Here is a 14,905-nt window from a genome sequence, read left to right as displayed (position 1 = left end):
AGAATTTGTCCATTTCTTCCAGGTTGTCCATTTTATTGGCATAGAGTTGCTTGTAGTAATCTCTCATAATCCTTTGTATTTCTGCAGTGTCAGTTGTTACTTCCCCTTTTTCATTTCTAATTCTATTGATTTGAGTCTTCTCCCTTTTTTTCTTGATGAGTCTGGCTAATGGTTTATCAATTTTGTTTATCTTCTCAAAGAACCAGCTTTTAGTTTTATTGATCTTTGCTATTGTTTCCTTCATTTCTTTTTCATTTATTTCTCATCTGATCTTTATGATTTCTTTCCTTCTCCTAACTTTGGGAGTTTTTTTGTTCTTCTTTCTCTAATTGCTTTAGGTGTAGGGTAAGGTTGTTTCTTTGAGATGTTTCTTAAGGTAGGATTGTATTGCTATAAACTTCCCTCGTAGAACTACTTTTGCTACATCCCATAGGTTTTTTTTTTTTTGCATTACGTGGGCCTCTCACTGTTGTGGCCCCTCCCGTTGCGGAGCACAGGCTCCGGACGCGCAGGCTCAGTGGCCATGGCTCACGGGCCCAGCTGCTCCGCGGCATGTGGGATCTTCCCAGACCGGGGCACGAACCTGTGTCCCCTGCATCGGCAGGCGGACTCTCAACCACTGCGCCACCAGGGAAGCCCATCCCATAGGTTTTGGGTCGTCGTGTTATCATTGTCATTTGTTTCTAGGTATTTTTTGATTTCCTCTTTGATTTCTTCAGTGATCTCTTGGTTATTAAGTAGTGTATTGTTTAGCTTCCATGTGTTTGTATCTTTCACAGATTTTTTCCTGCAATTGATATCTAGTCTCACAGCGTTTTGGTCAGAAAAGATACTTGACACGATTTCAATTTTCTTAAATTTACCAAGGCTTGACTTGTGACCCAAGATATGATCTATCCTGGAGAATGTTCCATGAGCACTTGAGAAGAAAGTGTATTCTGTTGTTTTTGAATGGAATGTCCTATAAATATCAATTAAGTCCATCTTGTTTAATGTATCATTTAAAGCTTGCGTTTCCTTATTTATTTTCATTTTGGATGATCTGTCCGTTGGTTAAAGTGGGGTGTTAAAGTCCCCCACTATGATTGTGTTACTGTCGATTTCCCCTTTTATGGCTGTTAGCAGTTGCCTTATGTATTGAGATGCTCCTATGTTGGGTTCGTAAATATTTACAATTGCTATATCTTCTTCTTGGATTGTTCCCTTGATCATTCTGTAATGTCCTACTTTGTCTCTTATAATAGTCTTTATTTTAAAGTCTATTTTATCTGATATGAGAATTGCTACTCCAGCTTTCTTTTGAGTTCTATTTGCATGGAATATCTTTTTCCATCTCCTCACTTTCAATCTGTATGTGTCCCTAGGTCTGAAGTGGGTCTCTTGTAGACAGCATATATACGGGTCTTGTTTTTGTATCCATCCAGCCAGTCTATGTCTTTTGGTTGGGGCATTTAATCCATTTACTTTTAAGGTAATTATCAATATGTATGTTCCTATTACCATTTTCTTAATTGTTTTCGGTTTGTTATTGTAGGTCTTTTCCTTCTCTTGTGTTCCTGCCTAGAGAAGTTCCTTTAGCATTTGTTGTAAAGCTGGTTTGGTGGTGCTGAATTCTCTTAGCTTTTGATTGTCTGTAAAGCTTTTAATTTCTCTGTCAAATCTGAATGAGATCCTTGCTGGGTAGAGTAATCTTGGTTGTAGGTTTTTCTGTTTCATCACTTTAAATATGTCCTGCCACTCCCTTCTGGCTTTCAGAGTTTCTGCGGAAAGATCAGCTGTTAACCTTATGGGGATTCCCTTGTATGTTACTTGTTGTTTTTCCCTTGCTGCTTTTAATATTTTTTCTTTGTATTTAATTTTTGATAGTTTCATTAATATGTGTCTTGGCGTGTTTCTCCTTGGTTTTATCCTGTATGGGACTCTCTGTGCTTCCTGGACTTGATTAACTATTTCCTTACTCATATTAGGGAAGTTTTCAACTATGATCTCTTCAAATATTTTCTCAGTCCCTCTCTTTTTCTCCTCTTCTTCTGGGACCCCTATAATTTGAATGTTGGTTCAGCATTTAATATTGTCCCAGAGGTCTCTAAGACTGTCCTCAATTCTTTTCATTCTTTTTTCTTTATTCTGCTCTGCAGTAGTCATTTCCACTATTTTATCTTCCAGGTCACTTATCCATTCTTCTGCCTCAGTTATTCTGCTATTGATTCCTTCTAGAGAATTTTTAATTTCATTTATTGTGTTTTTCATCATTGTTTGTTTGTTCTTTAGTTCTTCTAGGTCCTTGTTAAACGTTTCTTGTATTTTCTCCATTCTATTTCCAAGATTTTGTATCATCTTTACTATCATTATTCTGAATTGTTTTTCCAGTAGACTGCCTATTTCCTCTTCATTTATTAGGTCTGGTGGGTTTTTACCTTGTTCCTTCATCTGCTGTGTGTTTCTTTGTCTTCTCATTTTGCTTAACTTACTGTGTTTGGGGTCTCCTTTTCACAGCCTGCAGGTTCGTAGTTCCCGTTGTTTGTGGTGTCTGCCCCCAGTGGCTAAGGTTGGTTCAGTGGGTTGTGTAGGCTTCCTGGTGGAAGGGACTAGTGCCTGTGTTCTGGTGGATGAGGCTGGAAATTGTCTTTCTGGTGGGCAGGTCCACGTCTGGTGGTGTGTTTGGGGATGTCTGTGAACTTATTATGATATTAGGCAGCCTCTCTGCTAATGGGTGGCATTGTGTTCCTGTCTTGCTAGTTGTTTGGCATAGGGTGTCCAGCACTATAGCTTGCTGGTCGTTGAGTGGAGCTGGGTCTTGGCATTGAGATGGAGATCTCTGGGATATTTTTCCGTTTGATGTTACATGGAGCTGGGAGGTCTCTTGTGGACCAGTGTCCGGAACTTGGCTCTCCCACCTCAGAGGCACAGCTGTGACGCCTGGCTGGAGCACCAAGAGCCTTTCATCCACACGGCTCAGAATAAAAGGGAGAACAAAAGAAAGAATGAAAAAGATTTTTTTAAAAAAAGTTATTAAAATAAAAAACAAAAAATAATTAGTAAAAAATTTTTTTCAAGTAATTAAAAAGAAAGAAAGAAAAACCAAACCAAAAAACAAATCCACCAATGATAACAAGCACTGAAAACTATACTAAAAAAAGAAAACGGACAGACAGAACCCTAGGACAAATGGTAAAAGCAAAGCTATACAGACAAAATCACACATAGAAGCATACACATACATACTCACAAAAAGAGGAAAAGGGGAAAAAATAATATATCTTGCTCCCAAAGTCCACCCCCTCAATTTGGGATGGTTCGTTGTCTATTCAGGTATTCCACAGATGCAGGTACATCAAGTTGATTGTGGAGCTTTAATCCGCTGCTCCTGAGGCTGCTGGGAGCGATTTCCCTTTCTCTTCTTTGTTCGCACAGCTCACAGGGGCTCAGCTTTGGATGTGGCCCCGCCTCTGCGTGTAGGTGGCCAGAGGGCGTTTGTTCTTCGCTCAGACAGGACGGCCGGGGTTAAAGGAGCCGCTGATTCGTGAGCTCTGGCTCACTCAGGCCACGGGGAGGGAGGGGCACGGAGTGCGGGGCGGGCCTGCGGCGGCAGAGGCCGGCGTGACGTTGCACGAGCCTGAGGCGCGCCGTGCGTTCTCCCGGGGAAGTTGTCCCTGGATCCCGGGACCCTGGCAGTGGTGGGCTGCACAGGCTCCCCGGAAGGAGGGTGTGGAGAGTGACCTGTGCTCGCACACAGTCTTCTTGGTGGCGGCAGCAGCAGCCTTAGCGTCTCATGCCCGTCTCTGGGGTCCGCGCTTTTAGCCGCGGCTCGCGCCCGTCTCTGGAGCTCCTTCAAGCAGTGTTCTTAATCCCCTCTCCTCGCGCACCAGGAAAACAAAGAGGGAAGAAAAAGTCTCTTGCCTTTTCGGCAGCTCCGGACTTTTCCCGGACTCCTTCCCGGCCAGCCGTGGCGCACTAACCCCTTCAGGCTGTGTTCACGCCGCCAACCCCAGCCCTCTCCCTTGGATCCGACTGAAGCCGGCACCTGAGCAGACAAGCCTCTCGGGCTGGTGAGTGCTGGTCGGCACCGATCCTCTGTGCGGGAATCTCTCCGCTTTGCCCTCTGCACCCCTATCACTACACTCTCCTCCGTGGCTCCGAACCTTCCGCGGGGGCTACTCTTCATTGTGGTGCGTGGGCTTCTCATGGTGGTGGCTTCTTTTGTTGCGGAGTGCAGGCTCTAGGCACGCGGGCTGCGGGCTCAGTAGTTGTGGCACACGGGCTTAGTTGCTCTGTGGCATGTGTGATCTTCCTGGACCAGGGCTCAAACCCGTGTCACCTGCATTGGCAGGCGGATTCTTAACCACTGTGCCACCAGGGAAGTCCCTGAATTCCTTTTAATATGTGCCTATTAGTGGAATTTCTGTGTCACATGGTACTTCTTAACTTTTTGAGGAGCTACCACACTGTTTTCCGCAGCAGCTGAACCGTTTACATTCCCACCAGCAACGTATGAGAGTTCCAATTTTTCTACATCCTCACCAACACTTGTTATTTTCTGTCTTTTTGGTCTTGTTTTAATTCTAGCCATCCTGGTAGATATGAAGTGGTACCTCACTGTGCTTTTAATTTGCATTTCCTTAATGACCAGTGATGTTGAGCATCTTTTCTTGTGCTTGTTGGCCATTTATATATCTTCTTTGGAGAAGCAGATGGTATTTTTTCACCTATCAAATTAGCCGACATGATTTTAAATTTTTTTATTTTATTTTTCTTTGCAGTATGCGGGCCTCTCACTGCTGTGGCCTCTCCCGTTGCGGAGCACAGGCTCCGGACGCGCAGGCTCAGCGGCCATGGCTCACGGGCCCAGCCACTCCGCGGCATGTGGGATCTTCCCGGTCCGGGGCACGAACCCGTGTCCCCTGCATCGGCAGGCGGACTCTCAACCACTGCACCACGAGGGAAGCCCCCGACATGATTTTAAAATGTGTTATGTAATATTATAGAAGCTATTTTAAGTGAAAAATGCAAAGTGTTAATTGAACAGTGTGTGTGCTGCCAACAGTAAAAAAAAAACCAAAACTATACATGTTTAAAAATGGGGCTCTTTTTAGCTCAGTTCTGATTGAGGCATGAAGACAACAGATGTTATATTCCAAAGTGAGTTGTTGGACACAGTACCATAAAGAAATTTCAAAATAGATATCTGAGAAGCAAACTCAGCTACACTGAATCAGATCGTTAGAATTAGAGATGATTTTTAGAGAAAGCTGCTTGCTAAATCCTGGTTAGAGGAACTTGATGTGAATTTCCTGTGTTGGCGGCTCAGCACATCCTCAGACATCAGTACAACAAAACCAGAAACCTATTGGGGGTGAAGAGAAATGAACGGATGTTGGCTTCTCACCTGAGAATCAAAGGGGCAGAAGAAGGGCTGTGGCTAGCTACGGAACCAAGGACTTTTGCTTCAGTGTTAGTATCTGTTCTGATGGCAGAGTTTGCTCAGGCAGTGGATGTTTGGGTAAGAGAGCGATAAAGATCGTCTTAGATCATGTCCAATGGGGCTATCTAGAAGGATGGATAGATCTCAACAGAGGAGAAGCTAGAGGTAGAACACAGGACCCTAAGTTGCTGAGGTGGGAGTCTAGACCACCCGGATAGAATGCATTTGCCCAGTTTATGGGAACTGCAGATAAGAGACTACCAAGGATGGGAAGGGGGGTGGTCCTCAAAATCACCATGCAGCCACACCGTAATAGAAGGAGTCAGCTCAGAGCACCCTGCTCGTTCACCAAGAAAGAACTTCCCTGCCCCATTCACTTGTCTCTTACCCTCCTTTGGCTTTAGTGAGGTCTGAAACCACAGAGGGTAAGCTGGGGAAGGAGACCAGTAAGGAAGAGCTAAGAAGATTTAATGCAAAGGAAAGTGACCCTCCCACAGGGCCACCTGGTTGGGGGGTGGGTTCTGCGTGCAGGCAGGGAAGCTTCGATTGTAACAGGGGCCTGAAAATTCTAATTGCTGAATTGAGACTGTTTTCAACTTCCGCTGTCTAATAAGACTTCCAATTAACCTAAGAGAGCAGAGAAGTCTTGGGGCCTGCTCTGTTTTATAACCAGTGACAGGGAATGGACCAGTCCTCCCTATAGATTTATTTATTTATTTACTTAACTTATTTACTTATTTATTTATGGCTGAGTTGGGTCTTCGTTGCGGTGCGCAGGCTTCTCATTGCGGTGGCTTTTCTTGTTGCAGAGCACAGGCTCTAGGCATGCGGGCTTCAGTAGTTGTGGCTCGTGGGCTCTAGAGCGCAGGCTCAGTAGTTGTGGCGCACTGGCTTAGGTGCTCCACGGCATGTGGGATCTTCCCAGACCGGGGCACAAACCCGTGTCCGCTGCATCGGCAGGCGGACTCTCAACCACTGCACCACCAGGGGAGCCCTTCATGGTATCTATTTAACCACAAAAGTTTTTAGTTTTGATGAAGTCCAGTTTACCTGTTTGTTTTTTCTTCTGTTGCTTGTATTTTCGGTGTCATACCTAAGAAACCATTACCTAACTCAAGGGTCGTAAAATGTATGCCTGTTTTCTTCTAAGAGCTTTATAGTTTTAGCTCTTACCTTTTGAGGTCTGTTATCCATTTGACTTAATATTTGTGTTTGGTATGAGATAGGGGGTCCAACTTCATTCTTTTCATGCAGATATCCAGTTGTCTCAGGATATTTATTGAAAAAAATGATTCTTTCCCAATTGAGTTGTCTTGGTACCCTTTTCAGAAATCAATTGACAATAGATGCTTCATTGATTCTGCACCATTAATTCTATACCTTTGGTCTATAAGTATCTTATGCCAATATTATATTGTTTTGATTATTGTCGCCTTTTAGTAAGTTTTGACAGCAGGAAATCCTTCAACTTTGTTCTTCTTTATCAAGATTGTTTTAGCTAATTTGGATCCCTTGCCTTTCCACACGAATTTTAGGATCAATTTCTGTAAAAAGAGCCAGTGGGATTTTGATAAGGATTGAACTGCATCTGTAGATTGATTTGGGAGATTATAAAGCATTTTAATAATACTAAGTCTTCTGATCTAAACATAGGATGTTTTCATACGTTCCTATGATTTTATGTTGGCTACAAGAAAAAGTCTAACCTCTGCACCTGAGTTTTGAGGTCCCTTCCAATTTGAGACCACCTAATATATTTTAACACACATATTCTTTATTTTGGCCATGCCAGGTTTTCCCATGTTCTCAAAGCAGAATAGACCCTCACTAAAGCTTGAATTCAAGAGGAAAAGTAATTATGCATCTTTGCATCCCAAGCACCAAACTAAACACCAAGGAAGGTTTCCTTGCAGTAAACATTTGCGACATTGGGTTGATCAATCTAGGCTGAGATAAAATGACATCTTAAAATCGAAGGTCAGCTCAGTTCCATCTGCTTCTTTAGAATCTTCCCCAGACTCCTCTCTAACCCACAGTTCACCAGCTTCTTCTGAGTATCTGTGGCACCTGATGTCCTGCATTTTTGATACAATATAAAATATGTGTTTCTTGTCTCCTGCCAGTGAAGCTGAAAGCACCTTAATAGCCAAACACATAGTAAATGCTGGACGAATGCTTGTCGCCTTGATTTAGGTGTTTCCTACACATGCGCTAACACTCGCCTGTTCTTGCCTCCCCAGGGGATGTTCTGGTGTTCCTGGATAGCCACTGCGAAGTGAATAAAGTGTGGCTGGAGCCCTTGCTGAATGCCATTGCCAAGGACCCCCGAATGGTGGTGTGTCCGCTGATAGATGTCATTGATTATGTGACCCTGGAATACCAGCCCTCTCCTGTTGTCAGGGGAGCTTTCAACTGGTATCTGCAATTTAAATGGGATCATGTTTTCTCTTATGAGATGGATGGACCAGAAGGGCCTACTAGACCTATCCGGTGAGATTTCTTCTGGTAATGGAAAAATAGCACGTAGGTATTGGGAGCAGGGGGAAGCTTTCAGAGATTATGACTTTGATTTCATGAGCTTAATGAAGAGAAATATTTTATTATTTATCTTGTTTCTAAAAGTCTGTAATAATAGAATGTGGTAGGTTTTGTTTCTTTAAGTTTCGCTCACTGGGAATGTGCATCTCACCCCAGTTCGGAATACCACCATGGTTAGTGTCCCTCTGATTTCAGAGGTCCAGCTTTAAAATGTGGACTTGGTTCTCAGGAACAAGTTGCATGTTTAGCAATGATCAAAATACTAGCACTGGGCTTCCCTGGTGGCGCAGTGGTTGAGAGTCCGCCTGCCGATGCAGGGGACACGGGTTCGTGCCCCGGTCGGGGAGGATCCCACGTGCCGCGGAGCGGCTGGGCCCGTGAGGCTATGGCCCCTGAGCCTGCGCGTCCAGAGCCTGTGCTCCGCAACGGGAGAGGCCGCAACAGTGAGAGGCCCGCGTACCGCAAAAAAAACCCAAAAACTAGCACTGTGGATAGCCCAGAAAAAGTCGATGTCTTTGCCAAATTCATGTATAAAATATTTATCCAAGTGCTTCCATCTGTAATTTTATAGGTTGAGATGAATGTGATTTTCCTGGAATATCAGTCTTGGAAAATATATTTCTAAATGTGAGAATAATTTGAATGTTATGAGTTCTAACTGCACTTGTGAGGTTGTTTCTCAAGAGACTTCCTCCAGATCACTCCCCACATTTACTGATAACTTTGACACCAGGCTCACTTCTCCTTTAATGTTAACCTCTTTGTTTTACAAACCACGAGTCAATTTTCTAACGCCATAGCCTAGCAAGTCCTTGATCTTTGCCTCTATTTTAATTTAGCCAGAGCTGTGTGATCTTGAATGAGTTACTTAACCTCTCTGCACCTTATTTCTTTATCTGTAAGTCTGGAGAATAACAGTACTTCACAGGGCTCTTATGAGAATTAAATGACATATATCAAAGCTTAGGACAGTATCTGTCCATAATAAGTACTGTATAAATGTTAGATATTTAATATTATTCCTACAGCCATACCCTGGATCTTCACCTTCTAAATTACCAGTTATCCCTCTCCTTGGCCACAACCCAGGACCCTCCTGGCTTTTTCCTGCTCTGTTCCCCCCACGCCCACCCTTGGACAAGATGTCCAGTTCTTTGACTTCTCTTTTTACCCCTCACAGTTTTCTTTCTGCTTCTGTGGTCTAGACTTTCTGATCTATAAATTCTCTTCTCTTCTGCCACATCCCACTGCACTTCTGCCACGACAGCCCTGCAAAGCTCCAACCCTGGTTCAATTCCACCATCTATTTCCTTTGTTCCTTTAAGAGATGTGAATTGATTCTTCACATTGATGGTTCTCCGGCCTCATGCTGCCTTGCAATCCTTTTATCCACTCATTCCCAGAAGTGGGTATTCCCATTCCACTTTAGTACTTCCCTTAATCCCAATAGCTGCCCCTGCCCTGAACCCCTACTCTTAGTAGGCAAACTGACCTCTTAAATCAAGGATGAAATAAAGACTATCTAAGAAGTGGGAGGAATGATTGGGAAATCATATAGTATCAATACTTCATGCCAGAACTGTAATGGATTATGCAGCCATTAAGCATGACCACATATGAACACTGTATAGCCATCTTCCAGATCTCCCATTGCCTTCTCTAATCCAGTGATTAACCAGCTCCAGGAGACCCATCCTTTGTGATGATTCTCATATCACATCTGTCCATCTCTCTGACAGTCCTCATGGCCCAAGCCATCACTGCTCCAGGCTTAGACTCTACACCCTAAGGGACAGTCTGGCCTACAGCTCCTCCTCTTCATTCCAGTCTCTCTGTTGCTACGTTAATTTTCTTAAAACCCCACTTTGCACATGTCACCCATCTTGCTTATTGTCTTTCCACTGCCTTTAGGATAACATGCAGATTCCTTCGTATAACTTCGAATGACTCTTCGTGTGACTCATAACTTTGTATGACTCTGATATTCCTCTGCCCCAGCCATCACTTGTTAGATGTTTAGGGCTGCCATGTACAGCTGCACAGGCTGTGCACTGCATATTTCCAGAAGGCACTGTTCACAAAGACTATAGGTAATTAGCATCCCTGGAGTTGTGCATTAAGGCAGCTGTTAGGGGACTTCCCTGGTGGTCCAGTGGTTAAGATGCCATGCTTCCACTGCAGGGGGCACAGGTTTGATTCCTGGTTGGGGAACTAAGATCCCAGATGCCACATGGTGCGGCCAAAAAAAAAAAGAAAAAACAAGGCAGCCCTTAGCTGGGCCAGTTACCTCTCTCAGCTTCAGTATCTTCATCTGTAAAATGATGATAATAATAATACCTTTGATTTCAGACTCTTGAAACCATGGCAACAGTTGATTCGAATGAATCCCAGAGTTTTAAAAACCAAAAAAAAAAAAAAATAATAATAATAATACCTACCTCTCTGGATTACTGAGGGCCTTAAATGAGCCAATACTTGTAAAGCACATAACTAAAGGCCTGACACAGAGGAAGGGATCAGTATAAATGGTAGCTATTGTTAATGTTACAGACTTCAGGATGAAAAAGAACAAAGTTATACTTCATTTAAATAAAACTTAATATGTAAAAATCATGATTTACTAAAAAATTAAAAAATAAAGCATCTATCTTTTGAGTTCATCTCAAAGTAATCTAAAATGAAGTTACTTTTAGTAAGAAGTAGCTGAAATACTCCATTTACCAAAAAATTGACTTATAATTTTTGTAATATTTCTGTATCTCACATTTTAAGTATTTTTTAGGCTGTAAAAATTCAATATGGAAATAGGATTTCTAATAGTCAATTAGAAAAGTAACATTTTGGAACTCTAATACACTGTTAGTATGTATACATTTGTAAATGCTTTTTGAAAATTTGGCAATATAAATTTAAAATTTTATAAATATTCTTACTCTTTAATGCAATAATTCTACTTCTTACAATTTATCTTCAAGGAGTTGAGAGATAGGTCCAGAAATATATATTGTATCAATATTTATTTTAGTAAGAAAATCAAAGCAACATAAATGTTCGATATTGAAATGGTTAAAAAAGTATATTCATATTTTGTAGAATATTATAGAGTTAAAATTTTTGAAGGCTAGTTAGCTAAAAAGGAAAATTCTCACAATATGTTAAATTTTAAAAACTCAGGCCATAAAAAACTTACATCAGTATAATGTGGAATCTAAAATATGATACAAATGAACTTATTTACAAAACAGAAACAGACTCACAGACTCACAGACATAGAAAACAAACTTATGGTTACCAAAGGGGAAAAGTGGGAGAGGAATAAATTAGGAGTTTGGGATTAACATATATACACTACCTTATATAAAACAAATAATCAACAAGGACCTACTGTATAGCACAGGGAACTATATTCAGTATCTTGTAATAACCTATAATGGAAAAGAATTTGAAAAATAATATATATATGTCTATTAGAATCACTTTGCTGTACACCAGAAACTAACACAAAATTGTAAATCAACTATACTTCAATTTAAAAAAATCAGTATAATACCAATTGTGTGATTATATATGTATATATTACATATGGAATATATATTATACATATGATATGTTATAATACAATTATAATGTATAATAATATATGTAAGAAAAATATAGGTTGTTTTAAAGAGTTAAAGGAAAAAAATTAATTTTAGGTATTAGCCATGAATTAGCATTCATATCTGAAGATATATTTTTTCCCCTACTTACAATAGTTCTAATGACAAAAATAAAAGGTGGGTGAAACTTAGAACAAGCAAGGAAAATCGTGGCCTTAAGCGTCCACCAATGACACTCGTGGCCCCCAGGGAGGGGGATATGCAGGGACCAGCTTCGTCCAGTTACCAGATAGGATGACTCCTAGGAGACTACAGGCGTGCTGCTCTCTCTCACAATTAAAAAAATCAAATGATTTTATTTTATCAGCCATTTCCCCTTTCCTTTTCTCTCCTTTGTATTAAACCACCTAGAAAGAGTCGTCGGTATCGCTCTCTCCAGTTCTGTTAAACAGTTCACTCAACTCTAAGCTCACTGCAGTCAGGCTTTGCCCTCCCCGCTAGCTTCACACTGTCTTGTCCAGTCCTCAGTCCTAGTCTCATGTGGCCTGTCAGCCGTGTCCATGCTGCTGGCCTCTCCCTCCTCTTTGACGGGCACTCTTCCCACGGCCCCCAGACCACCAGAGCCCCCAGCTCTCGCTCCTACTTCACCGCTGGTTTATTCCATGCCCTTTGCTGATTCCTCCTCTCCTCCCCGACCTCTCACTGCTGAAGTGCCCAGGGCTCTGTCCTCTTCACCTCCCCTCGCTCACCCATTGCTTCTCATCCACCTTGTACTGGTGACTCTCAGGCTCTGACCTCTCTCAGAACACCAGACTCCCCTATCCAGCTGCCTACTGGCATCTCCACTTTCATGCTGAACAGACACCTCAGATATGTCCAAAACTGAATCTTCCCACCAAAAACTTCGTTCCACCGTAGCATTCCCCGTCTCAGTGCATGGTAACTCTAGGGGCTTCCCTGGCGGTCCAGCGGTTAGGACTCTGCGCTTCCACTGTAGGGGGCACGGGTTCCATCCCTGGTTGGGGAACTAAGATCCCACGTGCTGCAACGCGGTCAAAACAGACAAACAAACAAATCAGTGCATGGTAACGCCATCTTCCAGGTTATCCAGGCCAAACTTCCTCCAACCCTGCACATCCCACCCATAGCAAGTCTGCTGGCTCCATCTTCAAAACTTATATAGAATTCAGCCACATCTCATCTCCTTCATTGCTATACCCTTATCCAAGATGCCATCATCTTCCTCTGGGACCATCACAACAACCTCTAACTAGTCTCCCTACTTCCACCTTTGCTTGTTGATTAACTGATTTATCCCTAACACATCATAGTGGCTTTACATAGACTTTTTGGAACAATGAATGAATGGAACTGTAATTATTTTCAAACTACATAGTTTGGTATTATTGGGCTCTGCTGTTGGCCCACCAAAAAAGGTGCTATATAACATTATGGTTTTCCCAGAAGTAAATATGACAATTCGCTTAATGCCTTTAGAAAGGGAGACCTCTAAATTCCCACTACCCAATTCAATCATCATCCCTGTGGGAAGCTCACATACTAAAGAAAATTTTCCGTCACCAAGACAACGTTTTAGAATAGATTGCTTACAAAATTTGATGAGAGCTAAGTTAAAGCTCTTGTTGCCTATTTTGTGGTAGTTGTGATTTTACCTTAGTAATTTTACATACTTCAATGTATATTAAGATAATTTTGGTGTTAGTATGGGTGTTTTCTAGTTTTTAACTGGTATCACTAATATTTAATATAGTTTTGGCCAAAACCCATAATGACTGAATTTATGGAATAAATTTAATATTTGTGTGTCCTTTTTAGGTCACCTGCAATGGCTGGAGGAATTTTTGCTATAAATAGGCATTATTTTAATGAAATCGGACAGTACGACAAAGGCATGAATCTCTGGGGAGGAGAAAATTTGGAACTTTCACTAAGGGTAATTAAGACTTTTTGTTTTAAATAGTTACCTTTGTACACAGAAAGTAAAATCTAACTCCAAGTCATGTAATGTGCTGTGGCAGCGACACCCTGTTTCCCTACACAAGCATCTGGTGCCGTTCAGGTGTCACATGAAGTAAATGATTTATGGGATTCCTCACAGAAATGGAAAACCTTTAACAAAAGACCAGATTTTCTTACCTATGCTTTTTCTAATATATGGTATGTCAGATTAATGTGATATTTTTATCTGTTTGTGGAATCTCTTTTTTATTATTCTGATTGTCTTGGTATTAGTAGTGTGTTGAAAAAACACAGGATTAGGAGGTAGGGGACTTGGGTGTCGCTGAATTTATGGGGTATGTTAAGTCTCAGTTTCTCCATCTGTAAAGTGAGAGGATTTGGTAGAAGATGTCTAATAAGTTTTCTCCTAACTCTTAAATCCTGAGATACCTGCCACAACAGGGATGAAACTTGAAAACATGGTAAGTAAAAGAAGCCAGACATAAAAGGCCATATATTTATGAGTCCATTTGTGTGAAATGTCCAGGCTAAGCAAATCCATAGAAATAGAAAATAAATTAGTGGTTGCCAGGGGCTGAGGGAGGAGAGTGACTGCTAACAGGTACCAGTTTTCTTTGTGGGGCGGTAAAATATTCCAGAGTTAGACGGTGGTAATGATTGTACAACCTTGTGAAAATACTGAAAATCACCGAGTTGTAGCCTTTGAAACGTGGATTTCTGGTGGTGTATAAATTATGTCTCAATAAAAATAATAGATTTAATTTTTTAAAAAATCCTAATATATTGAAGCACTAGACATTAGGGTGAGTCTCAGCCCTACCACTCACTTGCTGTATGATCCTTGGCAGGTCATTCATTTTTCTAGTTCTCGGTTTCCTCATCTGTTAAACAGGAATAAGTAAAAATGCCATTCTCAGAATTTTATAAAGATTTAATATGGGAATTCCCTGGTGATCCAGTGGTTAGGACTCCCTGCTTTCACGGCTGAGGGCCCGGGTTCAGTCCCTGGTAGGGGAACTAAGATCCCACAAGCCACATGGCGTGGCCAAAACAAAAAAGAAATTTAATGAAGTAATGAGGGTGGAGAATAAGGTACAAAGTAGATATTCCTGGAGAGTCTGAAGAAAATACTAAGCTATTCAAATGTTTATCATATGTTAATCATAGGTAATTTTTTGTATTTGACTGAATTCTAATAGATTTTTATAATGATCATTTTGAACTGTGCATAAAAGTCTGGGCTGTGAGCTCGCCATCATTGCCCTTCACATCTTTTTCTCCCTTTTCTCTGCTTTGTCTCTTTTCCCAACAGAGACAACTGGGTGTAGAGAAAACAGCTTCATTTATGGCTAAATTCCTATTCTCT

The 14,905-nt window shown here is 41.6% G+C and overlaps 1 protein-coding gene across 1 annotated transcript in view; it reads left to right on the top strand.

The window, feature by feature from the left end:
- The window catches only part of GALNTL5 (polypeptide N-acetylgalactosaminyltransferase like 5), an 85,071-nt gene that overhangs the window by 48,910 nt on the left and 21,256 nt on the right, over positions 1 to 14,905 (top strand). Inside the window, exons 7-8 of the mRNA XM_032642163.1 lie at positions 7,663 to 7,912; positions 13,396 to 13,513. Of these exons, the coding sequence (XP_032498054.1) occupies positions 7,663 to 7,912; positions 13,396 to 13,513 (368 nt within the window). The remainder of the gene's footprint in view (positions 1 to 7,662; positions 7,913 to 13,395; positions 13,514 to 14,905) is intronic.

Source organism: Phocoena sinus, chromosome 9 (assembly GCF_008692025.1).
Source record: "Phocoena sinus isolate mPhoSin1 chromosome 9, mPhoSin1.pri, whole genome shotgun sequence".
NCBI lineage: Eukaryota > Metazoa > Chordata > Mammalia > Artiodactyla > Phocoenidae > Phocoena > Phocoena sinus.
This window is presented reverse-complemented; position numbering and strand designations above follow the sequence as displayed.